At 37.3% G+C, this 27,693-nt stretch overlaps 1 protein-coding gene across 8 annotated transcripts in view; it reads right to left on the reverse strand.

The window, feature by feature from the left end:
• The window catches only part of LOC106879711 (uncharacterized), a 101,968-nt gene that overhangs the window by 17,169 nt on the left and 57,106 nt on the right, over positions 1-27,693 (reverse strand). For 4 of the 8 annotated variants that reach the window (XR_016243709.1, XR_016243707.1, XR_016243706.1 and 1 more), the window contains exons 4-13: positions 26,529-26,627; positions 15,891-15,973; positions 14,260-14,344; positions 11,071-11,186; positions 9,234-9,330; positions 8,076-8,154; positions 6,396-6,469; positions 5,597-5,638; positions 3,372-3,581; positions 1,973-2,401 (exon numbers count right to left, since the gene is read on the reverse strand). Coding sequence is in view for 2 of the 8 variants with exons in the window: in XM_014929388.3 (XP_014784874.1) it covers positions 1,973-2,401; positions 3,372-3,581; positions 5,597-5,638; positions 6,396-6,469; positions 8,076-8,154; positions 9,234-9,330; positions 11,071-11,186; positions 14,260-14,344; positions 15,891-15,973; positions 26,529-26,627 (1,314 nt within the window). In the remaining 6 variants the exon portion in view is untranslated. Of the gene's footprint in view, positions 1-1,972; positions 2,402-3,350; positions 3,582-5,596; positions 5,639-6,395; positions 6,470-8,075; positions 8,155-9,233; positions 9,331-11,070; positions 11,187-14,259; positions 14,345-15,890; positions 15,974-26,528; positions 26,628-27,693 lie in introns of all 8 variants that reach the window. The other 4 variants (XR_016243708.1, XR_016243705.1, XR_016243704.1 and 1 more) reach the window with 1 other exon arrangement.

Consider the following 27,693-nt stretch of genomic DNA (forward strand, 5'->3'; position numbering starts at 1 on the left):
TACTAGAAATGCATTGTTTGAAGTATTATTATGACAATAAATTTAAAAATAAAAATCCTTCTTTTCAAATTAAACTGAAGTTAATTTAATAAACTGGTCAATCATGAAGAAGTTGTGATTATCTTCATCCACTTCTGTAAAGCATTTGATTCCATCAACAAGAATGTTATGCTTAAGATCTTAAGTGCTTATGGTGTTCTGGATTTCATTGTTGAAGCCAAACATATGTATGTCAATACTTCATCTACAGTGGTTACTCCCTAAAGAGAAACTGATTATTTGAGGTAAACACTGGGAGTCCTACAGAGTGATCCTTTGGCTCCCTCTCTCTTCACTGTGACTCTGGATTATACTCTGAGAAGTGCCATTATACTATCAGAACATGCATTTGCAGATGATATCTGCCTTCTTGAAGATAACTTTTCAGCAGTCCAGTATTTACTCCATTATGTAGAGAGAGCTGCCTCGGAACTTTGTTCTTGAATGCATCAAAAACAAAGTACATACACCTAATCCCATCTATCCTCTCCTCCATTGTGTTCACTTGATGGAACCAAAATTGAAAAAGTTGAAGAGTTCAAGTACTTGGGTGGCTACACCAATACTCCCTTTGATGTCTCTACCAGTAATCAGTCAAGCCTGGGGGGGTTTTATACACTCTCTTTGTAAAATCAGAATTGCACAAGTCAACTGATCCACCAAAATCAGGGTTTTCAAAGCCCCTGTGGAATCAATCCACCTTTATGGCTGAGTCATGGGCTCTGACATCTGCACTAACAAGGAAGCTAGATGCTAACTACATTCACCTCTTAATATCTCTTGGTAGTCGCACACAACTAATAAAATCTTATATGGGCGTCTTCTGAAGATTTCAATTCTCATACGAAAGAACTGTCTAGCTCTCACTGGACATGTAAAGAGATGTAGTGAATATTACTGTCCCCGCTGATGTCACACGTAAACGTGGTCGCCTGAACCTGACCCTCAAAAAAATAATTGAGAAAGACGTCGAACTACATGACAGCGACTTGAACGCGATGCAGGCCCGCAATACATGGAAGTATCACCTCGTGGTATCACCCATTAAAGTTGGACGAATTAAGAAAAAAAAAACGAAGAGAAAAAACACGAGACGGATAGCTACCAATTGCTTCAGGGGAGGTAACTTTATTAACATACCAATGAACACTACAATTTGTCAATTAGGTTGCAAGGCTCTTCTTACTTTTAAGTCATGAAAGATCCTTTTCCTTTATTGTATTCAACACTCCATTAGAGAATAAAATTAAACAGGATAACAATGTCTCATAGCCATTTCTATCAAACCAATAGTAAGTTTAATAATGCATAGTAATTATGGCATCAGGAGCTGGCAGGTGGGGAAAATATGCCTATACTGACACTTTATATATATATAAATATACACGAGGGGTGTATGAAAAGTTTCGAGCCTTAAAGTCTTGTACCATGTTTTGTTTTTTGAGGCTCAAGACTTATCATACACCCTTCGTATGTATATATATATACTGGACTGGCTCCCGTGCAGGTGGCATGTAAAAAACACCTTTTTGAACGTGGCCGTTGCCAGTACAGTGTGACTGGTCCTCGTGTCGGTGGCACGTAAAAGCACCCACTTCACTCTCAGAGTGGTTGGCGTTAGGAAGGGCATCCAGCTGTAGAAACTCTGCCAGATCAGATTGGAGACTGGTGCAGCTTTCTGGCTTGCCAGTCTCCAGTCAAATCATCCAACCCATGCTAGCATGGAAAGCAGATATTAAACGATGATGATAATCTTTCCTGAGTGTCTTATATTTACATAACTACTATCCTACACAACCAAAACAGACAGAAATCAACTCTTATGAAATTTTGCAAACATATCCAGGAGTGTTTAATAGCTAGATGTCTTTCTTGAGGCTGATAACAACCCAGAATTGGAAAAATTGATGAAAATATTTCTAATAAAACTTACTTTGCTTTGGGCTGAGGAGAATGTGTCTTAGAGCGAGATTTTGAGTGGGAACTTGGTGATTTAGACCGTGATGATGACCTCGAACGAGAGGAACGAGAAGATTTACTTGAACGTGAGCGAGACCGTCGCCTTGCTTGATACCGACTGCGCTGGTTACGTGAACCACGGTCATTATAGTAATTGGAATGAGACCGTCTCCATTCTCTGGACCGCGATCTAGATCGACTGCGCGATCGAGTATGCCGCCACCTGTCTCGTCTGTAATTATTAGTGTGACTTCTTGGATTTGAACGTGACCGAGATCTGGACGCAGAACGTGAACGGCTTCGCCTCCGACGATATTTCGATTGTGTGTGTGCTGGAGATCTACTGCGATGCCGATATCGATTAGAACTTGAAGAGGTCTTTCGGTTGAATCGTGAGCTTTTCCTAAGGGAAGAATGAAACAGAATAACATGAAAAGGATAATGTTATAGCTGGGATTAACACATTAACTGTAAAAATATTCTTACTACTTGGAATGATACATAATAGTTACAATAATGCTATTGCTGACAAGCACCCAAAAACACCCACTACACTCTCGGAGTGGTTGGCATTAGGAAGGGCATCCAGCTGTAGAAACTCTGTCAAATCAGATTGGAGCCTGGTGTAGCCATCTGGTTTCACCAGTCCTCAGTCAAATCGTCCAACCCATGCTAGCATGGAAAGTGGACGTTAAACGACGACGATGATGATGATGATGATACAATGAATACCATCATGCCATTATCACTCAGCATCTACATTTCTATGCTAGTATGGGTTAGACAGAATGTGTTCAGGCAGATTTTCTAGTCAGCTCTTTTCTTGTTACCAAGCAAGGTAACATTTCCACTTGGCCAGACATTTTTCCACAGAAGAATGAGAATGAGCCTCACTTGTTTGCCAATGACGCTCATTTACAAACATCACATGATGTCGAGACAAGGGTAAACACAAACACGACAGGCTTCTTTCAGTTTCCATCTACCAAATTCACTCACATAGCTTTGGTCAGCCTGGGGCTATAGCAGAAGACACTTGCCCAAGGTGCCACACAGTGGGACTGAACCTGAGACCTCATGGTTGGGAAGCTGGGAATATAATCCTATAGTAAGTACCACATGATAACAGAGAATGAAACAGTATTGGAACGATTATGACATGCAGACCACAACATGCATAGCAGAATAAATGTAACACCAAATGTGGTGATAGAACCAGTGTTTTGTAAGTTCAATGCAAAAAAAAAAGAAAAAAAATTACATTTAACAAAAGGAGAAATTTTGCTTTGGAAGGACTATAAAAATCCCTTCGCTAGTATTTTATTATAATTAATTTTATGAAATAAACAAACTTGTTCGAAAAACATGCTGACCATGGTGGATTCCGTGAACTACTTCCTCCTGTTGTTGAACTACTGACTCCTTTAGTGGACAGACGATCACTGTGACTGTGGGAATGAGACTGAGTTGTAGAACCTACAGCTGCCGCTTCCTCCTCACTTTCACCACCAAAGCTGGTTATGTACATCACTTTACCAGCATTCTCTGGAGATCGAGAACGAGATTTTGAAGACGATGATGACCTTGAAAGAGATAAAAACAAGAGAAGATTAAACAGACAATTACTCTTTACTCTTTTACTTGTTTCAGTCATTTGACTGCAGCCATGCTGGAGCACCGCCTTTAGTCGGGCAAAGCAACCCCAGGACTTATTCTTTGGAAGCCTAGTACTTATTCTATCGGTCTCTTTTGCCGAACCACTAAGTTACAGGGACGTTAACACACCACCATCGGTTGTCAAGTGAAGTTGGGGGACAAACACAGACACACAAACATATACACACACATACATATATACGACAGGCTTCTTTCAGTTTCCGTCTACCACTCACAAGGCTTTGGTCGACCCGAGGCTATAGTTGAAGACACTTGCCCAAGGTGCCACACAGTGGGACTGAAGCCAGAACCATGTGGTTGGTAGGCAAGCTACTTACCACACAGCCACTCCTGCGCCTATATATATATATATTTTTTTTTTTTAATTATATTTAACCCTTTAGCATTCAGATTATTCTACGAAACAATGCTTATTTACTTACATTGTTTTGAATTAATTATATATTACCTTATAGCTTTGAAAATTTGATGATGTGATTGTATATTTTTAGCATGACATTGTCAACTAGGTGTGAGAGGCTAAATCTGACCAGTTTGAGTATAAAACAGGTTAAACATCTGGGTTAGATATGGCTGATTTAAATGCTAAAAAGTTAAGGCAGCCTCAAGATTAAATTAATTTTTATTATCTGAAAAACTAATGAGAGAAAAGTGGAAGAAAAGAAGAGCATGTGGTATATGTAAAAGAGAGAATTTACAGTATTTAAGGCAGAGACATAGCCAAATGGTTAAGAAGTTCACTTTGCAACTTCATGGTTTTGGGTTCGATCCTACTGCAGGACACCTTTTACTAATTTTTACAGTCATAAGACTGTGGCCATGCTAAGGCATCACCTTGAAAAATTTTACTTTGATCCCAGCACAAAGTTACAGCAAAACTAGCTGTCAAGTAGTGGTGGTGGATGACAAACATCCACACCAGTTGTCAAGTAGTAGGAGGACAAACACACACACACACACACAGAGGTAAGGTATGGGGGAGCGGGGTGCAATGTTGCAGCACATGACTTCATCAGTACTTGCTTGGGTTGCCCTGAGCAATCTTCCAAGCAATGTCCCAGCCAATTCCATTCTCTGTGAGACTACTTTCTAATCTGCCATAGACATGTGACATATGGCCAATCAATAAAAGCTGTCACCTTAGCTGGATCCTCAGAGAAGAGGACACAATACACAAGATACAACTCAACACATATTTATGATGGAATTCTTTCAGTTTCCGTCTATAAAATTTACTCATAAGCCAAGGTTGTCCTGGGGCTATGGTGGAAAACACTTGCTCAAGGTACCAAACGCAAAACTACATGGTTGCAAAGCAAGCTTCTTAATGACAGGGACAAGCCTGCACCCAGAGGCACAACAATAACATTTTTTTCACTTTTTAGCTTTTCATTGATATTAACAAGCTAAAAGTTTGAACTTTTAGATTAGGAATGGAAAATGAGAAGATAGTTGGTAAAAAAAAAATCAAATTAGTTTTAGTAATTAAGATGACTTCTCATATTTAGCCAAAACAGAATATAAATTTAATTTCAGGTAAAGTGATTAATTGTTACAAAATATTCTGTAATACATCTTTTTTGGAGTGGTGGGTCTCATCGCAGGTAAAGCTCTAATTAACAGAGTGTAAATATTGGGTTTAAAAACACTCTTGGATAGCTTTAAATTACTGAAACTCAACCCTTGACAAATATAATGTTTGTTTATTTATATTGTTTTGGATTTATCATGCATTATCTTGTAGTTTAGAGATTGAGCTGAAGAGATTATTTAGTTTTAGAATGACATTGTAGGGTTGAGGTGAGAGGCCAGATCTGGCCAATTACAACATAAAACAGGTTAAATATTTTGACCAGATATGGTTGGTTTAAAGATCATGAGAACTGTCTCAAAACATGACCAGTATATAAAAATATCTTACCGTTTATATGGTTCATATTTTGGACTGGCTCTAGCTGCATAGCTGAAAAAAATAGGTTTAAAATTTAGTTTAAAGGATTAGCATTATGTAATATACCAAAATCAATAAAATCAAATTCTAATGCTCAATGAAATCTACATTGTGTTTTATTAACACCAGTTCAAAATATATAAGAAACAAAATAAAATTTTGTATTAAGTCTACTGCCTGACTATGGACTTCATCCACCGCTCACATCAAAGTTTCTTGTCAGTTTACACAATCCCAATGTGCTGCTGAAGTACTTTTTGACCTCCCCTTTCAACTTCTGTGTGTCAATCTTGTCCAGACACACTCCACTTAAAGAATTTAGAAGTGGACTATTTTTGTTCAGTAAGCCAAGCAGAGCTAGTGGCCTTTCTCAGTGACGAAGCATAATGATTTCGGCAATATCAAAATTTATAACTTTATAATTGGAAGTGAAGCACCTAACTCAAAAAGCAATGTTAAAATCTCCAAATCACACTAAAATCTACAAATCAAATCGTTTGCCTCAATTATATAAACTGGACTATAGATAACTAAATTACAACAAGTATATTGTCCATTTTTTTTGTATTATAGTGCATTGTTGTACCATTCAAAACTTTTTATTCTTTACAAACAATACACAATGCTTCAAGTGAACTACAATACTCTCTTATATATATATAAAACATTAAATTATATGAAGGCCAGTCAGAGACACTATTTCATCAAATTATAATATTAAATATTTTGATAAGTTATCAACTTTATAGACACTGGAAAAACAAATTACCTTGGTGGGCTTATTTTCCTTCCTTGAAGTTTTTTCTCTTTATAAGCTCTTCTTTCTCGTCGGGATTTGCGACCCTAAAAAAGAAGAGCATGCGAAATTAAATAAGATCCGAAATGGTTAAGACAATACAGAATGGGGATGGTAGGGTGTCTTTAGACAAATCTGTGCCTCAAAGTTGCAATTAATTTCATGGTTGGATAATATCCTTCCATGCAAATTTCAGGCTGTACTTGGTGCAACTCAAAAGTTTGTTCAGTCATCCAAACTAAGCCAAGCAGAGTTAGGTGAGTTAGGTACCTTGACCAAAATCTGAATAGAGGCAGGTGTAAGTCCGTTCTTAGGCAAGCTTGCTGACAGCACTATACATGCTTTGGTTTTATTAGATGTTCTCCAAAAAGACATCATAGCCTTGCCGTGTTTCCAGATTACTAGATCCCATCTGATCAAGAGATAAAAAGATTTTCAGAGAATGAACATGGACAAGCACAAAAATTTAAAGAGATATCTTTGTGCACGAAAATCATATTTACAGTTGCCAGCATAGTCGCCTAACATCAGAATCGGTCTCTTTTTCAGTTTTCAATTAATCTGAAATTAGAGTTGTCTCCCCCTCTCTTCTTTTCTATTTCGGGATTCGAGAAAGTTAATCACTTTTTCTCACCACATATGTAATTAAATTAATTTTTTATAGTGGTGGTGGGTGTACGTTAACTATGTTAGCTTACATTTAATTTGTTCTTTAGTTTGTTTCGGCCACCAAAGCTACGACCAAGATGGAGCATTATCTAAAAGGAGAATCTAACTCTCAAAATGAGTTATCCCAATTCTTCAATAAACTACTGCAATGATCAACCAGTTAGTGATGGAAACTAAGCCAGAGTTGTGAATTCTCTACGTGGTCGCTTGACCTGCTAGAAATAGAAAGCAAAATTTCCCTCACTAACCTGCTGCAAAATGGTACTAGCTCTCTGTTGGTTACGACAATGAAGGTTCCAGTTGATCTGATCATAGGAACAGCCTGCTCATGAAATTAACGTGGAAGCAGCTGAGAACACCACAGACATACGTACCCTTAACATAGTTCTCAGAGAGATTCAGTGTGACAAGACTGGACCTTTGAAATACAGGTACAACTCATTTCTACCAGCTGAGTAGACTGGAGCAATGTGAAATAGTGTCTTGCTCAAGGACACAATGTATCATCAGGCATTGAACCTATGACCTTATAATCTTGAGTTGAACAAACTAACCACTAAGCCAAAGACCCTCTGTAAAATGGAATACCACAATAACCCCTCATCATCTAGCATAAAGCTGACCTTACCCTGCCCTTGGGTTTTGTAAGTTGCATGCCGACCTCACTAGTGCTGGTGGCACTCAAAAGGCACCCAGTACATGCTGTAGAATGGGAGGTGTTAGGTAGTGCATTCAGCCATAGGAACCATGCCAAAGCAGACACTGCAGCATGATGCAGTCCTTGGATCCATTGGATCCAGTTAAACTGTCTGATCCATGCCTGCACGAAACATGGATGTTAAATGATGATAATAGATAGTGTAGTCTATGATATATTATGCTTGCAAACAAAATAAAAAGAAAAAAAGAGGCAGGATGGTCACAACTGGAACGCCTGGATCAGGCTGATTTAGGGTGAAACAACAACATATAAAATTTACTCACAGCAAACTGGGCTTTTTCTTCTTCTAACAATTTGGCTTGTCTTAGTGCTTCAAGTTCTTCTTTGTCTTTACGTAAATATCTTTAGAAACAATACAAAGAGAAGGTAGAACATTTTTGTAGAGGCAAGATACTTTAAATATATCTTCAGTACATTAACTAGTAACATGAAGACATCACTCTATAATACCCCAGTGGAGTTTTAAACCTAGGTCAGTACCATGTAGAAAGTACCCAACACACTCTGTAAAGTGGATGGCATTAAGAAGGGCATTCAGCTGTAGAAACCAAGCCAAATTAGACTGACACTTGGTGCAGTTCTGGTCAAATTGTCCAATCCATGCCAGAATGGAAAACGAATGTTAAATGATAATGATGATGTGTTGAAGAATATATTTAAATGGTGTAAGATATCCAGCATGATGGCCTATTATTAAATGTTTTACTCAAAGATAAATCCTAGCTTAATACATAGATATGCTTCACATATTACAAACTTCTCAACTGTGAAGTAGAATACTAGTTATTTCAACTGAAAAAGAAGTCTTGTTCGGATGCAGAACATAATAATTGTATCAAAATTTGAATTTACAACCAACAGAAGTATGGTTGGAAGTTTTTAATAAGTATGCTGAAGTTTAAGCCTGTTGATGAGGTTATCATAAGACAGAACATGCCTGGAATTGTCTTCCATATATGGTTTTGAGACAGCACCACTATTTAGCACCTATCACAGGCTCAGGTCAACCAAATCCTTCTGAGTGAGATTGACAAACAAAAACTGAAATGCATCGCACGCGCGCGAGTGTGAGTGTGTGTGTTTTTTACTGTCTCCTTGCCTTGACATTGTAAATGTTGTAATTGTGTGTCACCATCAAGCAAGCAATGCCCTTCATTTCCCATCTTCCATAAAAACATATCTGATCATGGGGAAATATTACCTGACCTGGAAACAGGTAAGGGTTGGTGAGAGGAAGGACATCTGGCTATAGAAAATACACTTCAACAAATTTTATCCAATTTTATTCATGAAAGCATGGGAAAGTGGAGGTCACGATGATGATGATTCGTGCAAATTTTTCTCATTGCATAACAAGACATTAATATGAATTTAATGCTCTTGCATGCTGGAAAGAGAAGTTGCTGGAAGAAAGTGCTTACCTGACATAATCATCGTCATGCATACCATAGTGTTGTGCACATTGGTTAAGTATCTTTAGCTGGTCGGGTGTGAGAGCATCAACATCGAGAGTGACATCTAGTAAAACAACAAGAGAGAAAAACCATACAGAAAACATGTGAAAAAACATATTAAGACACAAACTTAATGAAATATGGTATAAAGTATGATTAGATGTGATATAGCATTATCTGGGAAAATGTTCTATCTTTAACAATGTGGTTTCAAAATTGTCTCACAAGGCCGAGATGTCTTGGATTTCATCACTCAATTACATGATTTATGTAACTTCTAAGTTAAACAAGCTAACAAGGGAACCTCTACACAGTTGTTTGAACTGCTATGAATAACAGCTAAATAACCCTCAAATCAGACCTTCAAATAAAAGAAGGACACATTGGACAGTGTAGTCCTAGAAAGGCTAACAAACAGGCAAGATGATCATGGTTGGAATGGTTTTGATCACAAGCCGAACTGATTGGAACTGACGAAGGTACTGAAGAACAGCAACAATTAAATAGTAATGAAAGTGAGGACATTTATTATAAACTAAGCAATTTAAATACAAAACATTTGATGCACTAGTGGCAGCTAGTATACAGGATGTTAAGGTAAATGAGTATGCTCATGGTTAAGGGTCGGTGGATGTGGGACGGGAGATAGGACACAACTATCACTCTTTGCCAAACTCTGTGGTCTTGTCTTGCAACCATACACTTCACTCAATCCAGTCCTCAATGTCATTGCTCTGTCTTCATCTGTCACCTACAAGCCTGTCCACCCAATCTCAAGGATATGTGTGCACAGATATTCTGGGCCCTGATGACATGGCCAAAATATTGCAATTTTTGCTGTCTGGCCAACATCACCAACTTAGGTTCTGCTCATATCTCCTCCAGGACTGAATAGTTCACTCTGCAGTCTATCCAATTAATCTGCAGCTCTTGTTAATGTCCTCAGTCTCTTAGTGTCAGTGAGCCTGAGGGTCCAATGCTTCAACACCCTTACAATGCTACTGGTTGTTATGGTCATCTCTTTTCCCTTTTTACTTGTTTCAGTCATTGGACTGTGACCAGGACTTTTTATTATTTAAAAAAAATTATACCATACAGCCATACCTCATCCTATATACGATAGCTAGTGGAAAACAAAGAAATGCATCTCACCCAAGAGCCAGAACATAACATTAGTTTTAACTATTTAGATCTTTCAGCCAGCAATCCGGCATGATTCTATATTCTTTTACTCGCTTCAGTCATTTGACTGCGGCCATACTGGAGCACTTCCATATTTTAAAGTAGCTGAACAGAAAAGTGTGTAATCTCTCCCATGTGAAAAGAAGTTACATGCTGCAGGATTGCTTTCTATTTTCATACATCACTCAATGTACAATCTTGTATATTTACTTCGTTCATAACTACTTTGACAGCAACACAAAAGTCCATGCTTCGTTGAGATGATCAGAATATTAGTAGAAGCTGTCTAGAGTTACCTCCCATACTTGCAAGAAAAATTAAAATTATGGTTTAAAATTTTGACTAAAGGCCAGCTATTTCAAGGCGAGTGGATAAGAAAAAATTAAAATATTAACAACCACTGATTAATTTTCTTTTTTCCAGTGCCTTTTCACTTCTAGTTAGTTTTAGAGACTCCATGCATTAAATATACTAAAGTTGACTTATTTAGTTGTGAGATATGAAAACATTCTAACTTCTAATGAAAGAACTATATGTACAAAAGAGAGAGAGAGAGAGAGCGACAGACAAAGAGGGTAAGAGAGGGAGAAACACAGATGAGAGAGGGTGAAGGAGGACTTACCCAGATCAGCTGTTTCCACATCTGTATCGCTACTGTCATCCTCTTCCTCCTCTCGAACAATCGGTGCATTGCTGTCTTCATAGGTGAAACCAATGGCAGCTTTTTTATCAGCCAACCTAAAGAAATATAAATAAATCATCACTGCATTACACTTAATAACAGAGTTATACAACCTGAGACAAAAACATGTCGATATCTACTCATCCTATTTGATATCCATTAACCATACAGGCGTAGAATATAATCTTTATTCCAAAGTGTGTTAAGCCTTCTAATAGCCCAGCCACCTCAACAAAATCAAAATCCAGGGATGATAATGTTATTTGAAATTCTACAAGACTTTGGTACAGAATAAAGACAACATGTGTCTTTTCACTAAGCAAAACAACTCCTGAGTTCTCTGGTAGCACGTTTTCTTCGTCACAGTTGTTTACAGTTTATGTAGTTTCACTTTACAGTACAGCGTAATAAAGGGAGATAAATGGGGGGGGGGGGGGGGGGGTAATAAGAAAAAAAAACATCGCTTACGTAAAACTGACGCATTGATTTAAAGTGAAAACACTCCTTGGTCTCAATAACAAAACAAAAACAAAACTGGCTCGGTTGTACACTCTTATAGACATGAAGGCAAATTATTTTGTTAGGTAGTGGTGGTTGGTTAGCACAAGTTAAGTTTTAATAAAAAGTATTCTTCATTATGATCTTGTCTTTTTTCCCCGCCTCAGAATCGTCATGTCTTTCCCAAGACTATATTCCTGAGTATTTTTTAAAAGACAGTAGGATGTAATATGAGCTTGAATCATCGTTCATCGTTTAACGTCCGCTTTCCATGCTAGCATGGGTTGGACGATTTGACTGGTGAAACCGGATGGCAACACCAGGCTCCAATCTAAATTTGGCAGAGTTTCTACAGCTGGATGCCCTTCCTAACGCCAACCACTCAGAGAGTGTAGTAGGTGCTTTTACATGTCACCTGCACGAAGGCCAGTCAGGCGATACTGGCAACGGCCACGCTTGAAATGGTGTCTTTTATGTGCCACACACACAAGCCAGTCCAGGGGCACTGGCAACTATCTCGCTCAAAATAAAAGCACTTTCATTGGCTTTTATATCTTTATGTTTGTTACTGCTAAGCCCCAGACCAGCCACGATGTAACAGACTATTGTCGCCATGGCCATCCTGTCTTTTTCATTTGTTCGGAGAACTTAAGACTACATGATAAGAATTTTCATTCTTTGTTTTATTTTATTTTTAAGATGGCAATGTGATTTAAGGAAGATTTAGCTGCTATTTCTAGCAACATGTATAAAAGCTCTATCAGTTTTGTGAGATAACGTGTAAACCTGCTCCCCTGAATTAATCACAATCAACTGGACATTCTCTCCATCCATCCTTTTTGTACCCCAAACTGTGTCTTGTTCTCTTAGATATTAGACAAAATACAGCATCCAATCACTTCTTCCCAAAGGTGCAACCCATTGGGTTTCCTGCCTTCCAAAGTTTTTTCCTTGTAAACCGAAACAAGCTTAACCACATCAATCTCATCAGCTAAGGAGGGCCTGAACCATTTCTCCTCCTCCTCCTTATATATAAGCAATCATCTGTGAACCACTGATTTTTACTTTAGCAACTTTTAAAGCATGTAGGATAAAAATCAGTTGAAGAGAGATATGAAGTTTAAAATAGGAAGACTCCTATTAAAACCACCCACTATCCTTAAAATAATAATCCTTTCTATTATAGGCACAGGGTCTTAAATTTTTGGGGAGGGGACCAGTTGATTACATTGACCCCAGTGCTTAACTTGTACTTAATTTATCGACCCTGGCAGCATTTGAACTCAGAATATGAAGACAGACGAAATACCTATTTCTTTATTGCCCACAAGGGGCTAAACATAGAGGGGACAAACAAGGACAGACAAAGGGATTAAGTCAATTACATTGACCCCAGTGCGTAACTGGTACTTAATTTATCAACCCCGAAAAGATGAAAGGCAAAGTCGACCTCGGCGGAATTTGAACTCAGAACGTCACAGCAGACGAAATACCGCTAAGCATTTTGGTTGGCATACTAAAAGTTCTGCCAGCTCGCCACCTTGGAATAATAATAATAATAGTAGTAGTAGTAGTAGTAGTAGTAGCTTCAACTTTTGGCACAGGGTCAGCAATTTCAAGGGAGGGGTGAGTTGATTACTTCAACCCCGAAAGGAGGATAGGATAAGTCGACCTCAGTGGAATTTGAACTCAGAAAGCACAGACAGATAAGAAGCCACTAAGCATTTTGCCCAGTGTGTTAACAATTCTACCAGCTCACTGCCTTAAATAATAGCAACAACAGTTTCAAATCTCGGCACAAGGTCTGCAATTTTAGGATAGAGGGCGTTGGAGAATCAGGGCTCAGCAGAATCTGAACCAAAAACAGACGAGATTCAATTTTCTCTGGCATACTGACAATTCTGCCAGCTCAGAATAACATTAATAGTTGTTTCTAGTGTAGACCCAAGGCCAGAAATTTGAAGGATGGGTATGATGAATTACATCAACATCCAGTCTTTGAAGAGTACTTTATTTTATTGACCCTGAAAGAATGAAAGGCAAAACTGATTCTGAAGGGATTTCAGCTCAGAACATAAGACTTGAAACAAGTACCACAAGGTATGTTTTACTGATGTTTGACAAGTCTGCCAGCTCACCACTTTAAAATAATTTCTAATGTAGGGATATGACCAACTATTCTAAGGGGAGAGGATTAGCCAATACTATTACCAGTGCCATGTACAAAGTACTTGTGTCAGTGCCATGTAAAAAAAGTACTTGTATGAGTGCCACGCGAAAAGCACCCAAGCCAGTGCCATGTAGAAAGGATCCATGCTGGTACAACACAGAAAGCACCCATGCTGATATCACATAGAAAGTACCCAATGCATTCTGTAAAGAGGTTAGCATTAGGAAGGGCATCCGGCTGTAGAAACCATACCAAAACATACAACTGGAGCAGGGTACAGCTCTCCAGCTGGCCAAACCGTCCAACCCAAGCCAGCATGGAAAACAGATGTTATATGATGACGATATTGACCTAATACTCAAATGGTACTTCATTTACCCACAAGATATGAAAGACATAAAAAATGAAAATTTAAATTAAATTAAGACAGAGAAAGAAAAACAGTGAAAGCATATACCAACTTTCTTTTCTCGTCATCAGGAAACCTTCTGATGGGTCCAAACTGCTCATCAAAGTATATCTGATGCAAACATTGTTCTTCATTCACTAAAAGATAACACAAACAGATTATTGATATACAAGCTACTCATTCTTGTCACCATCAACATTGTCTTCAATCACTTCAAGTTTAGGATCAATACATCACGTATTGATAATATATTGGCCCTTCCTTTATTCAGTTATGCTCCACCACCACAGAACTTTGGTTTTGTGCCAACACAAGATACCATCATTGTTGTTTAATGTTTGAATTACTTTTGATAATTAAATGGTACCATATTGGCATGAGGCCACATGCATTCATAAGACTGGATTATAGTTTATTAAATCAGCCTCAATACATGCTTGGCACTCATTTCATTGGTTTGGAGGGATGAAGGGGAAAAGTTAATCCAGGATAGACACAAGCATGGCTGCGTGATTAAGACGTACAGTTCACAACCACATGGTTTTGGATCTGTTCTCATTGCATGACATCTTGGAGAAAGTGCCTTCTACTACAGCCTCGGGCTGACCATTGTTTTGTAAGCTTTGGTAAGAGAAAACGGCACAGAATTCTGTTGTACGAGTGTAAATGTACACAAGCAAGTGAGTTCATATTGGCATTGTTCAAACTAAAACGATATTGTTTGTGCTACACATAAACAGTATTTCAGCAGCTTGGTGGTTCAACCTACGAAGACCAGGGCCATAAGCACTTTATATGGAAATAGATAAGAGATGGTGTCAGGAAGTATATCCAACTCATCTAACCCATGCCACCATAAAAAGCAGACGTAAAACTTTTCTTTCCTCTTTTTTTTTTTTAATGCATGACAAGCATTACTGAGTTTCTAGTCTGTAGTGGAATGTGAAATTGAAATATAGGAGCAATAAATCTGGGGGCTTCGTATGCATTTAAGGAGCAGTAATTTCTTTTATCTTTTTTTTTTACTCGTTTCAGTCATTGGACTGCAGCCATGCTGGGGCACCTACTTGAAGGGTTTAGTTAGCATTTATTTTTAAGTCTGGCACTTAGTCCATCGGTATCTTTTGTCAAAGCACTAAGTTATGGGGATGTAAACAAACCAACATCAGTTGTAGAAAGAGCAAGCACAGATACAAGCATGTGTGTGCACGTGCACACATCACATGCTTCCACACAGTTTGTCTACCAAATTCATTTAGAAGGCATTGGTTGACCTAGGGCTATAGTGGAAGACACTTGCCCAAGATGCCAAGCAGTGGTACTGAACTGAAAAACTACATGGTCACAAAGCTTCTTAACCACACAGCTATGCTTGTGTATATCTTTAAGGGCCATGGCTCAATTTTATAATCCCAAAATATTACTGGTACATATTTTACCAGTGAAGGTAGAATAAAATCTGAAGCCAACACTGGCAAGATTCCCAATAGGCTTTTGCATAAGAGCAAAAACCATTACATCACAAAATACCAAGTCTAGGCTTCTATTTTTCTACCAGCTGAATGATTACAAAAAAAAAAAAAAAGAAGAGAAAGAGAGAGAGACAGAGACATAAGAAGTAGACAAAATATGTCTAATTTTTTTTTCTTCTGGATCAATAAAAAAACAACCTATTCTACTTACAACCAGCACATTCATTTTCTACCAAAGTTCTGTATCTTTCATAAGAACATTTCCTTTCTTCTTCTTCTTCCTCTTTAGTCATCCTAAATAAAAGAAAATGAATAGTAAGCAAAGCAATGTGTAGATAGATGTGTGGTAGAAAGGATGGGCAGGTTTTTTTTTTTCTTCTTCCAGTCATGTTTGATTGGAAATATAACTGATCATGAGTTTGTGTGTGTGTTTATTTCATTTACTTTTTCTCTCTTTAATTATCATTATTTGTTTTTCTCTTTTAATCATTATTATTATTATTATTATTCATTTTTGTTATTTCCAGAAGTTTATTTTGCCACTTCTATTCAAAACCAATGTTTCAAAGTCACAGGATCTCTTAACAATCATTTAAGATTTACCATGACAGATGTTACACTGCCTATTTCTATTATAAATAATTGTCTCTAACATAGGAGGAGGAGAGGTTAGTCAATTCAATCAACTCCTGCTCTCAATTTCATCAAAAAAAAAAAAAAACGGATGAAAGGCTAAGTTAACCTTGGTGGAATCTGAACTCAAAACAAAGGTCCAGAACAAACACAGCCAATTATTGTGTCCAATGCTTTAATGACTCTGCCAGTCCATCATATAGCAATTGATGGAATGGCACCATTGTATATTATCAGATCTATGAATTTTTCAAAATCATTTAATTTTCACTTGTTTCAGTCATTGGACAGTAGCTATGCTGGGGGTACTGCCATGACGGGTTTTAATTGAACAAATCAAAGCCGATATTTATTTATTTTTTTAAAAGTCTAGTACTTATTCTATTGGTATCTTTTACCGAATTGCAAAGTTATAGCGATGTAAACAAACCAACACCAGATGTCAGATGATGGGGACACCACACACGTGACAGGTTTCCACACAGTTTCTGTCAACTAAAGTCACTCATAAGGCATTGGTCAGCCTAGTTGTAGAGGACACTTGCCCTAGATGTTGCACAATGGGACTAATTCCCAAACCATGTGACTGTGAAGCAAGTCAACACACAGAAAAATAAGCAGGGAGATCCCAAGTGGGCTGATGTTCTAGAGAGGTTAGTGCAGGGTTGGTGGCAGGGAATAAGGGTTAGGAGTGTTTGAAAGTAGGAAGTACAAAATTCAGCCAGTTCTGAGGAATAGAGACATTCATAGTAGTGAAAGAAAAGGACAGCATGCTTGTGGACCAGATGCTAGATGGAAACTAGGATGCCAGCATGCATAGCAGTAATTCAAATGCAGGAGCAGTGCTTGTTGAGTCTTGTTGAGAACCAGCAACTGTTGGGGAGAGAAATGCAATTTTTATGTAGTATCTCAGGGACAACAATAGTGTGGTGGCTTATGTTCCTTGATGACCCTGGGAACTGTGCAAGTTCCTGGTAAGGTCTTCCATACTGGACAGGCTAAAGGAGAGAGGTCAGATTAATACGGTCAAGAAGTAAAAATGGTTTTGCAGAAGGCTGATACACCTATCTATGAAAAGGCAAAGTTACAAGTTACTGAAGTATCAATGACAATTCAAAACCAACAAGAGTGGGAGAAGGCTAATTTGAAGAACATTTGGGCTTCCAGAGATATTACAACCCAAAATTGAGATCAGTGGAGAGATGTCATGAATGGCCTTGGCTTCATAGGGAGCAAAAAAGCTTTAAGTAACTTAATATGTGTCACATATGATTGGCAGTGTGTGCTGGGTGTTTTTGAAGCAAGTCAGAAAATTCAGAAAACCTGAATGGTGAGTTTAGAATCAACTGCTGTTGAAATTGGTGAAATGTTTTTGTTAGTGAATTAATTGTTCATGGCTTTTATCTATTCCTAAAATAACTGTGACTGTCTTAATTTGGCCTCGATCATCAGCAATCATGTGAACTCAATTCACGTAACTCAAATCAGTTAGAAATTAAGACAGCTTTTATTAATTTTGTATCTCAAGGGGATCGTTATGCCAGTAATAAACACATGCACTTGTTCTATTTCACTTCTTTAATTTTATTTCTAAGTTGCTTAACCAATTAACTAATGAATCAGCTAGTTTGTCAAAGGCCTTTTTGGTACCATTCAAGATCTCATCAATGACATGTCCTCTTTACACCAAGTCTAGAATGAAACACAACCAGTATCTCTGTGCGTTATATTATTGGGTATAAATAACTCTTCCCACAAACAACAAGACCTATTTCAACATATGAGTTCGTATCAAGAATCTTGCAAACCAAATACAAAAACGAAAAATTCAAAGCTTTTAGTAAACAACTGAGAAAGAGAAGGTGGAAGCAATCATTAGAGATTCTAGATATAAAACATCAGTCAACAAAGTGAAACTGAAATTTATTTTTTCTGCATAACATTGTTTATTTATGAAATAGGAAGTTCAGCGAAATATTGAAGTCTGGTAAGCAGCAATTCGTAACAAAATATAACTGAATGACACTTGATATCAGAGAATGATAACTGTAAAATTTGAATTTGTGTAAAATGCATTTGATCTCTTTTTTTCTTTCTTTCTTTTTTCAACTTTACAAACTGAAACACAATAATTACAAAGGATAATAATGTCTAATGCAGCACCCTTTGGCACTCAGATTACTCTGTCGACTGTAATACTTATGCAATTTTTATTTAATCTTACATTATCTATTAGCTTTGAGATGTTGATGATGTAATTGTTTATTTCTAGAATAACATTGTAGAGCAGGTGTGAGAGGCTGGATCTGGCTGGTTTAAACACAAAACAGAATATGTGGCCTGCATATGGCTAGTTTAACAGTTTAGCATTTGTACCAGCCATATCCGACCCAAATATTTCGCCTGTTTTATGCTCAAATCAGCCGGATCTGGTCTTTCACACCTACCATATGATGTCATTCCAAAAACAATTACATCATTTAAATCCCAAAGCTACGAGATAATGCAAGACTAATTTAAAACAATGTGAATGAATAAGCATTACATTTCAAAGAATAATCTGAATGCCAATGGGTTAAATGCCAGAAGGATAATGGTTGGTGTGAAATATTTGTTTCTTTCACTGATTCACTGACCTTCCCATACAGTTTGTTTCACTTCTGGTGTCGTACAATTATATGTTCATACATCATAAAGATTACCTACATATTTTAGATATAATTTCTTTTTTCATTCCTTTACTCTCCATGACCCAAATAGGCTTGCCAAGTAAGCACCCACAACACTCTCGGAGTGGTTGGCGTTAGGAAGGGCATCCAGCTGTAGAAACTCTGAAAATCAGATTGGAGCCTGGTGTAGCCATCTGGTTCAACAGTCCTCAGTCAAATCGTCCAACCCATGCTAGCATGGAAAGCGGACGTTAAACGATGATGATGATGATGATGAGAATGTGTCTGTCTGTCTGTATATGTGCATCACTAAAACTCGAGAACCACCCAACCAATTTCATTCAAATTTTATACATACACTACTTAGGGTCCATGGGGTGACATGGGCCAAAACATTTTCAACTTCTTGCCTAATATGAGCCCAGAGCAATCTCTTAGACTGTTCCGGTATTACATGTCAAAAGTGAAACAATAACATCTCTATTGTAATGTGAGATAATAGTTTCAGTTTTAATAGTTTCATTATGTATATAATATATACATAGTGCAACTATTGAAAGTGAAGTTATTATCTGACATTACACACACACACACATATATATATGTATGTATGTGTATATATATATATATATATATATATATATATATATATATATATATATATATGCATGTGTATGTATATATGTATAAATATGTGTGTGTGTGTGTACATATATATGTCATCATCATTTAACGTCCGCTTTCCATGCTAGCATGGGTTGGACGATTCGGCTGGGGACTGGCGAACCAGATGGTGACACCAAACTCCAATCTGATCTGGCAGAGTTTCTATAGCTGGATGCCCTTCCTAACGCCAACCACTGGGAGTGTAGTGGGTGCCACACAGTGAGACTGAGCCCAAAACGATGTGGTTGGGAAGCAAATTGCTTAACTATATAGCCATGTCTACTTAATATACTTTGGTTGTAGTCTCCAATTGAGTGTATGTAAAAGAAATGGAATGGAGAGTTGTCTTTGCCAACAGTTGATGTAAGGTAAAATCTCAAACCATCCACAAGACAATCTCTGGTAAAAAGTCAAAACTCAGGCATCTTCTAGAAAGTTCTATATATTTCTTTTGTGCATAAATCTAATGGACAGTGCTAGGTCTTTGATATTTGATGACTGCGTCTTACAATTGAGACAAAATATCATTGTATAAAATGTCAATAAGCCTAATTACTTGTTTGTCATATGCAGCTAGTGCTTGCAATTATTTTATTACCAAATATGGAGTTGCAGGCTAAACGATGCCCCATCTGCATATAGGCATTTGGGTGGGGTCAGTTCCCATGAGATTTGATGTGCTACAAGTCCCAAGTGATAGACAGCGTCCAACATTAATTTTTTTTTTTCTTTTTTCTTCCTACTTGGATGACTCAACTGAAATAATTGAAAAAGTTCAGCTCTTGTCCTTCAGTACGTTTGTATGTAATAGAGACTTCATTGTTTTAATACTTACTTTTCCATGTTTGCATGGGTCAGACAGAATTTATTGAGACAGATTTTCTATGGCTGCATGCTCTTACTGTCGCCAACCCTTATCCATTTCCAAGCAAGATAATATCTCCCCCATGGCCAGATATGTTTTCACAGAACATCAGAAATGAAGGACATTCATTTACAATAATCACATAATGTCAAGACAAGGAAACAAGTATTTCTGCATTTCTGCACCTAGGCACGGAACAATTTTTACTTTGTAAGTTTCTCCCAGACACAACAAAAGTAAAGATATTTTGCTGGTGTTAAGTGATTTCTCTTTTCATGAATTGTCTTGGAAAGCATGCATCAGCTTTTGGACATATAGTGGTACTTCTCTGATGGAAAGGTGAAGAAGAACCTTGTAACTGCTTCCCCAAAGAAGCCCTCATGTCAAAATCATTAACCCCATGAACTTTAAAAAAAAATACCACACAATGCTGACAGAATGATTAATTACATGAAGAGGAAGTCATTAAAATTAAGGCTGTTTTCTTCACTCAGTTCTTCCAAGGTAGCTGCTCACTCACAATTTCTATAATACATGGAAGCAAGATGGTTATTTCATGAGGAAGTGGCTGACTCGCTTAGGGATTAGATATGCTGTAATAAATTTGCAGTCTTTGCCGATATTTTCTAAGCATTGAAAGCACTTCACAAGAATATGTAAATTAAAGAAAAAAATTATTCTTGCACCTTAGCTCTTAAGGGAGGAAGCAGGAGACTAAAATTGCAGAGAGCCAAAACATAAAGAGAGAACAAAGTTGAAATACTCGAACTGATTAAGTCTTGCAAACCGAAGGATAATCTTGTGGAATTAATTCTGTTTAAGCTTGTCACTGGCAAATAAGAACATTGAAAAGTATTTTCCTTTACTTAATTTATCTTCCTCAGATAAAATGAGAGATACATTTATATGAAATGTTTGGGAATCAAAAGCTGAGTTAGAGAAAACCAACTTCAAATGACAAAGGACTAAAACTACAGCATTGATCAATTTGTTTAAGGTTATGTCACCAACAGGAATACTTAATAATCAACACGCAAGTACTCAAAGCACTCCTTCCTTTTTCAACTTCATGAGTACAAAAAATATAGGCCATGGCTTCAAACACAAAGCAATAACTAAAGGTTGTTTCCCAACCATCCAATCTTGTACTACAGACATCATATGACACCAACAGTTACAAGTTTCCTATTAATATTAGAAGTAGTTTAAGGTGGTGAGCTGGCATAATCATTAGCACATTGGCCAAAATGCTTATTGACATTTTATCCATCTTTACATTCTAGGTTCAAATGCCACAGGGGCTGGCTTTGCTTTCATCCTTTCGGGGGTCAATAAAATAAGTACCAGTCGAGCATTGAGGTCAATTTAATTGACTTAGTCCCTTCCCTGAAATTGCTGGCCTTGCGCCAAAATTTGAAATCAATATCAGACGTAGCTTTTAGAAAATAGTATGTGAGTAGATTTGGCAGATGGAAACTGAAAGAAGCCTGTTATAGTGTATGCCCTCATCAAGGCATCACATGATGATTGTAAATGAGCATTATTGTCATGAAAGCCAAGTTGTTCATTTCCAGTCTTCCGTGAAAACATATCTAACAATGGGGAAATAACAAGCAAATGTTGGTGACAGGAAGAGCATCTGGCCATAGAAAATCTGCTTCAACAAAATTCATCTAACCCATGCAAGCAGGGAAAAGTGGATGTTAGATGATGACAATGTAACTGCTTTGTTTAAATGATTTGTTATAAATGATTTATATATTTATATAACTGCTTTGTTATAAATATTTATATATATATATATATATATATATATATATATGTTCAGCTGACATAAGAAGCATCAGTTGTGGTGTGCAAGAGAGACGATTGCGCTGGTATGGACATGTGGTGAGAATGGATGAGGATAGCTGCGTGAAAAAGTGCCACACCCTAACAGTTGAGGGAACCCGTGGAAGAGGTAGGCCCAGGAAGACCTGGGCTGAGGTGGTGAGGCAAGACCTTCATACATTGGGCCTCACCGAGGTGATGACTACTGACCGAGACCTTTGGAAATGTGGTGTGCGTGAGAAGACCCGGCAAGCCAAGTAAGATCGTTGCCAGTGCCCCTGGACTGGCTCTTGTGCGGGTGGCACATGAGATGCACCATTTTGAGCGTGGCCGTTGCCAGTACCACCTGACTGGCTCCCGTAGGATTTTCGAGCGAGATCGTTGCCAGTGCCCCTGGACTGGCTTGTGCGGGTGGCACATAAAAGACACCATTTCGAGCGTGGCCGTTTTCGTGCGGGTGACACGTAAAAGCACCCACTACACTCTCTGAGTGGTTGGCGTTAGGAAGGGCATCCAGCTGTAGAAACTCTGCCAAATTAGATTGGAGCCTGGTGTTGCCATCCGGTTTCACCAGTCCTCAGTCAAATCGTCCAACCCATGCTAGCATGGAAAGCGGACGTTAAACGATGATGATGATGATGATATATATAGAGAGAGAGAGAGAGAGAGAGAGAGAGAGAGAGAGAGAGAGAGAGAGAGAGAGAGAGAGAGAGAGAGAGAGAGAGAGAGAGAGAGAGAGAGAGAGAGAGAGAGAGAGGAGAGAGAGAGAGAGAGAGAGAGAGAGAGAGAAAGAGAGAGAGAGAGAGAGAGAGAAAGAGAGAGAGAGAGAGAGAGAGAGAGAGAGAGAAAGAGAGAGAGAGAGTAGAAAATGATTAGAATTTTAGTTATTGTATTTTTAATCCTAAAGAATGCACCCGGTGCACTACACCTACACCAATATTGCTGAAAAAGGTTTGCATTTCACTTCTACATCTGTTTTATGCAGTTTGTGAGTGCAATCAAAATTTACACTGGTGCAAGTTGCACATTATCATTTTCTAATGTTCTGCATACACACCCACTTTTATTTCACAATGAGTTTAATACTGTGTGTGTGTTTGAGTGAGTGTGCACGTGTTTGTATGCATGCGTGTGATAAATTTTTTTAGAAGCTAATAGCATGTAATAACACTTTTAGTACCTTACAATGTGTCTGTGGATTGAAAAAGGTTGAAAATTGCAGTGACATAATAAAGATTTGACAGAAACTCGACTCTTATATGACAGATCAAATGACTATGTAAAGACCTGCCAAGTTGACTAATGTTTCTTCTGTTAATAGTTGTCTGATTAAACAATACACTCTAACGCCACCTTACTGCAAATGTATAGTCACTCAAGTGGAACACGTATTGCCACTGTGACATAGCTAACAGGTTTTGCGAACCTACAGCTTCTAGGTTTACACTGAAAACGTAAATGTTATTTCACACATTCATCTCATTATTACAATTCCAATCTGAGCTCTGTATTTATCCATGTAAAATACGCAGTTTGTTTTTCAGCTATTTACATATAAATATTAGGGGTGCGCATAACACACAAGAATCAAATGTTAATCTTTTTTGCAGTCTAGTGTGTTGGCATATTCAGAACGGCATTTCTGAAAGTTAGTTGTAGTTTTGTTTGTTTTTTATTATTTAAAAAAATATTTTTTATTTTTTAACAATTTTGCTCCAAACTAAGCTTGACGCTACAGTAGTGTAAGGGACTACAAAGAAGGGGGAAAAAAAGGAGCCTACAAATTCTGAAGATGTCCATTGACAAAACGCTTATAGGGCTGAATATCACAAATCAGACAATGGCTGTGATTTCCAGAGCACAACACCTCAAGAGAGGAAAGAAGCTATCAGAATAAAAACTTATGACTAACAGGAAACTCAACAGGAAAATGATGTGCCTGAGAAGAGACGTACAGGACATATTTTGATAGAGGGTAGTAGACCAGAAAGTTTATCAGCTAAGTCAGCATAATTAAAGAGTTAAAAAATACTATAACAATGCTACTTTTAAATGATAATTATAAAATATTAAATATTCAGTACAACAGGCATATGTGTACCCTTTAAAATGACTGCCACCAACTTTAATATGCGATACCAAAATTTAATATTTTTATTATTGAAAAACGCAAATAGTTTGGTAATCTGAACATGAACATAAATACTTCTGTTCTTTAAAAACTTTAATTGGAAAATAAATGTTTCCATCATTAGAAACACTATTTTATTTAATGCGGAGATCAAATTAATAAACAATTGATAAAGATAATAGATAAATGCTGTCATCCTCAAAATGTAAACATAAACTGAAAGAAACTGTAATTATTATAATGAACTGTCGATAACAGTTGAAAGAATGAAAGTATTTAAATGGAAATACATCATCATCATCGTTTAACGTCCGCTTTCCATGCTAGCATGGGTTGGACGATTTGACTGAGGACTGGTGAAACCGGATGGCAACACCAGGCTCCAATCTAATTTGGCAGAGTTTCTACAGCTGGATGCCCTTCCTAACGCCAACCACTCGAGTGTTTATATTCTGCACGACCAACAATGGACCACCACAGGATCCAGTCTTTGTTGCAGTGTAGTGGCTCTTGTGCTGCAATGTTTGAGCACTATCCAGCAGAGCATGAGTTCCAAGTGGAGGCCCTCTCATGTTTGAAAGGTCAAAGAATTGTGGACAAATAAGGAATACTTTTTTCTTTTTCATAAGTAAAAAAAAAAAACAAGCTTACATAGGGTTAACATGTCTACAAAGGGGGGGGGGGAACCCTCCAAAAAATCAATGACAGTTCAAATCCAACAAGGCCTTCCCTCAGGGACAAAGCGCAGCAAAATCTGAAAGGAAGCTGCAAGGTTGAATCTCCTTCTGACCACCAGGAGACAGCGCAGAGTCAAGAACAGTGGAGAAAAGTTGTAACTGGCCTGTGCTCCATAAGGAGTAGAGGGCTTAAGTAAGTAACTACCAACAATGAAGACACTGTACGTCTTATTGAAACAAATAAGTCCCTTCCATTATTGCAGAGTTCAAACCTTCACATGAAAAATTACAACTGTGAAGTTTGTTCATCTTTTAATGAGATATGAAACCATTTTCCATAACTATGAAAATTAAGCTTGTCTAGAGACAAAACATACTTCTTTCAGTCAGTATGTACAAACAAGAGGGAAAACATAATATCTTTGTCTTTTACTCATTTTAAGTATTAGACTGTGGCCATGCTGGGCACTGCCCCTGAAGGGTTTAGTTGAACAAATCAATCCCAGTTCTTTTTTTAATTGTAAAACTCGGTACTTATTCTATCATTCGCTTTTTGTCAGACTACTAATTCACAGGGACATAAACAAACCAACACCGATTGTCAGCAAGTGGTAGTGGACATACACATACACAAAGGTATATGCATGTAAATAAATAAATATATATATATATATATATATATATATATATATATATATAGGTGCAGGTGTGGCTGTGTGGTAAGAAACTTGCTTCCAAACCACATGATTTTGGGTTCAGTTCCACTGCATGGCACCTTGGGTAAATGTCTTCTACAATAGCCTCGCGCTAACTAAAGCCTTGTGAGTTGATTTGGTAGAAAGAAACTGAAAGAAGCCTGTCGTGTGTGTGTGTGTATATATATATATATATATATATATATATATATTTTTAGGTATTGTTCCTTCACCATCACTTGACAACTGATGTTGGTGTGTTATGTCCCTGTAACTTAGCAGTTCTGCAAAAGAGGCTGATAGAATAAGTACTAGGCTTACAAAGAATAAGTCCAGGGGTCAATTTCTTTTACTAAAACCCTTTAACATGGTGCTCTAGCATGGCTGCAGTCAAATGACTGAAACATGTAAAAGAGTAAAATATATATATATATACATACAATGGGCCCCTTTCAATTTCTGTCAGCCAGATCTGCTCACAAGGCTTTGGTTGGCCCAGGGCTTTAGTAGAAGACACTTGTCCGAGGTGCAACTTAGTGGGACTGAACCCAGAACCATATGGTTGAGAAGCAAGCTTCTTACCATACAGCCACACCTGCACTTAGTGCATAAAAAAAAAAAAATGAGAAAGAAAGAGAAAGAAGTCAAATAGACTATATATATGTATTGATTGAATTACTTACGGTAGGGGAGGAGCTGACTTGTATTCAGGGATGAAATCAAGATGAGCTCGAACATCAAAACGATCAATCATGTTGTCCGTCTGACCTTGCCATGGCATCCTAAAATGAAATAAACAATCTCTGGTAAGACAATATAGAAGACATTCAACCTTTTCTGCTGTATCTAATACTCAGAAAGTCAATTCATTACATTTTTATTGTTGTATCTGTTAAAGGTTTCACAAATGATTTTTGAATAAGGTATCATGCCATTACTATAAAGCATAAAGTATCCTTTGTGATTCAAAATGGTTAGAGGAAGATTTGACTGCTTTTTTTTCTTTTTTTTTTTTTTAGGGGATTGAGCAAATGGTATAGAAGCTCTAGATAAAATAATGATGATAACGTATTGCATTAAAAAGTTCATTAGAAATAGATTAGAAAATGAGGAACAAACAATATTAAAGAATAAACAGTAAAATAATCAATTGGACCATCCATTTTACTTCTTTGAGATAGGATGAGATTAAAACACAGTAAACAATGTAGAGTCATCTTTGACTCTTTTAATATCATATTTTTGTTGAAATATGCAACATTTGTTTCATTTAAATTCGAAAATATTGAAGAATTTTATAAAATAACTTTATCATTATTAAGCTGTTGTTTGAACATAAATTAACACAAAATTTTGATGGAAGGATTTACTTTTGATCACTTTAAAACAATGAATTTGTCTCACAGAATCAAGGAGGGCAGTTTCAGGTGGGTTGATATCAAAGGGGTTAAACAATTCATTTCATAGTAATAAAGTAAATGAAAATCAAAAATCATAAAATTTCAATCACACGCACAATGTTATTTCAATCTGGACTTCTCTGGTTTGATGTTGAATACCAGTTAATTAAAGGATATCAAGATAGACACAGTGTTCTGAATTAGAAATGGGGAACTTTGGCTATTATTTCTAGCAAGATGAGCAACCATGAAGGGGCTTCCAGGTAAAAATAGTGTTAACGCTATTGAATCATGGTGCATTATTGGTGGAGGCAGTGGTGGGGAGACTAAACACATTCCTTGCCTTCCTCTTTCTGATTTGCAGAACTGAATCGTATCTTGATTCTCATGGTTACTATCTGTCTCTCACTACCTTTTCTGATTGAAACAACTGTGTCTATCTATATTG

Source organism: Octopus bimaculoides, chromosome 11, assembly GCF_046866305.1.
Source record: "Octopus bimaculoides isolate indiv1 chromosome 11, ASM4686630v1, whole genome shotgun sequence".
NCBI classification, from domain to species: Eukaryota; Metazoa; Mollusca; class Cephalopoda; order Octopoda; family Octopodidae; genus Octopus; species Octopus bimaculoides.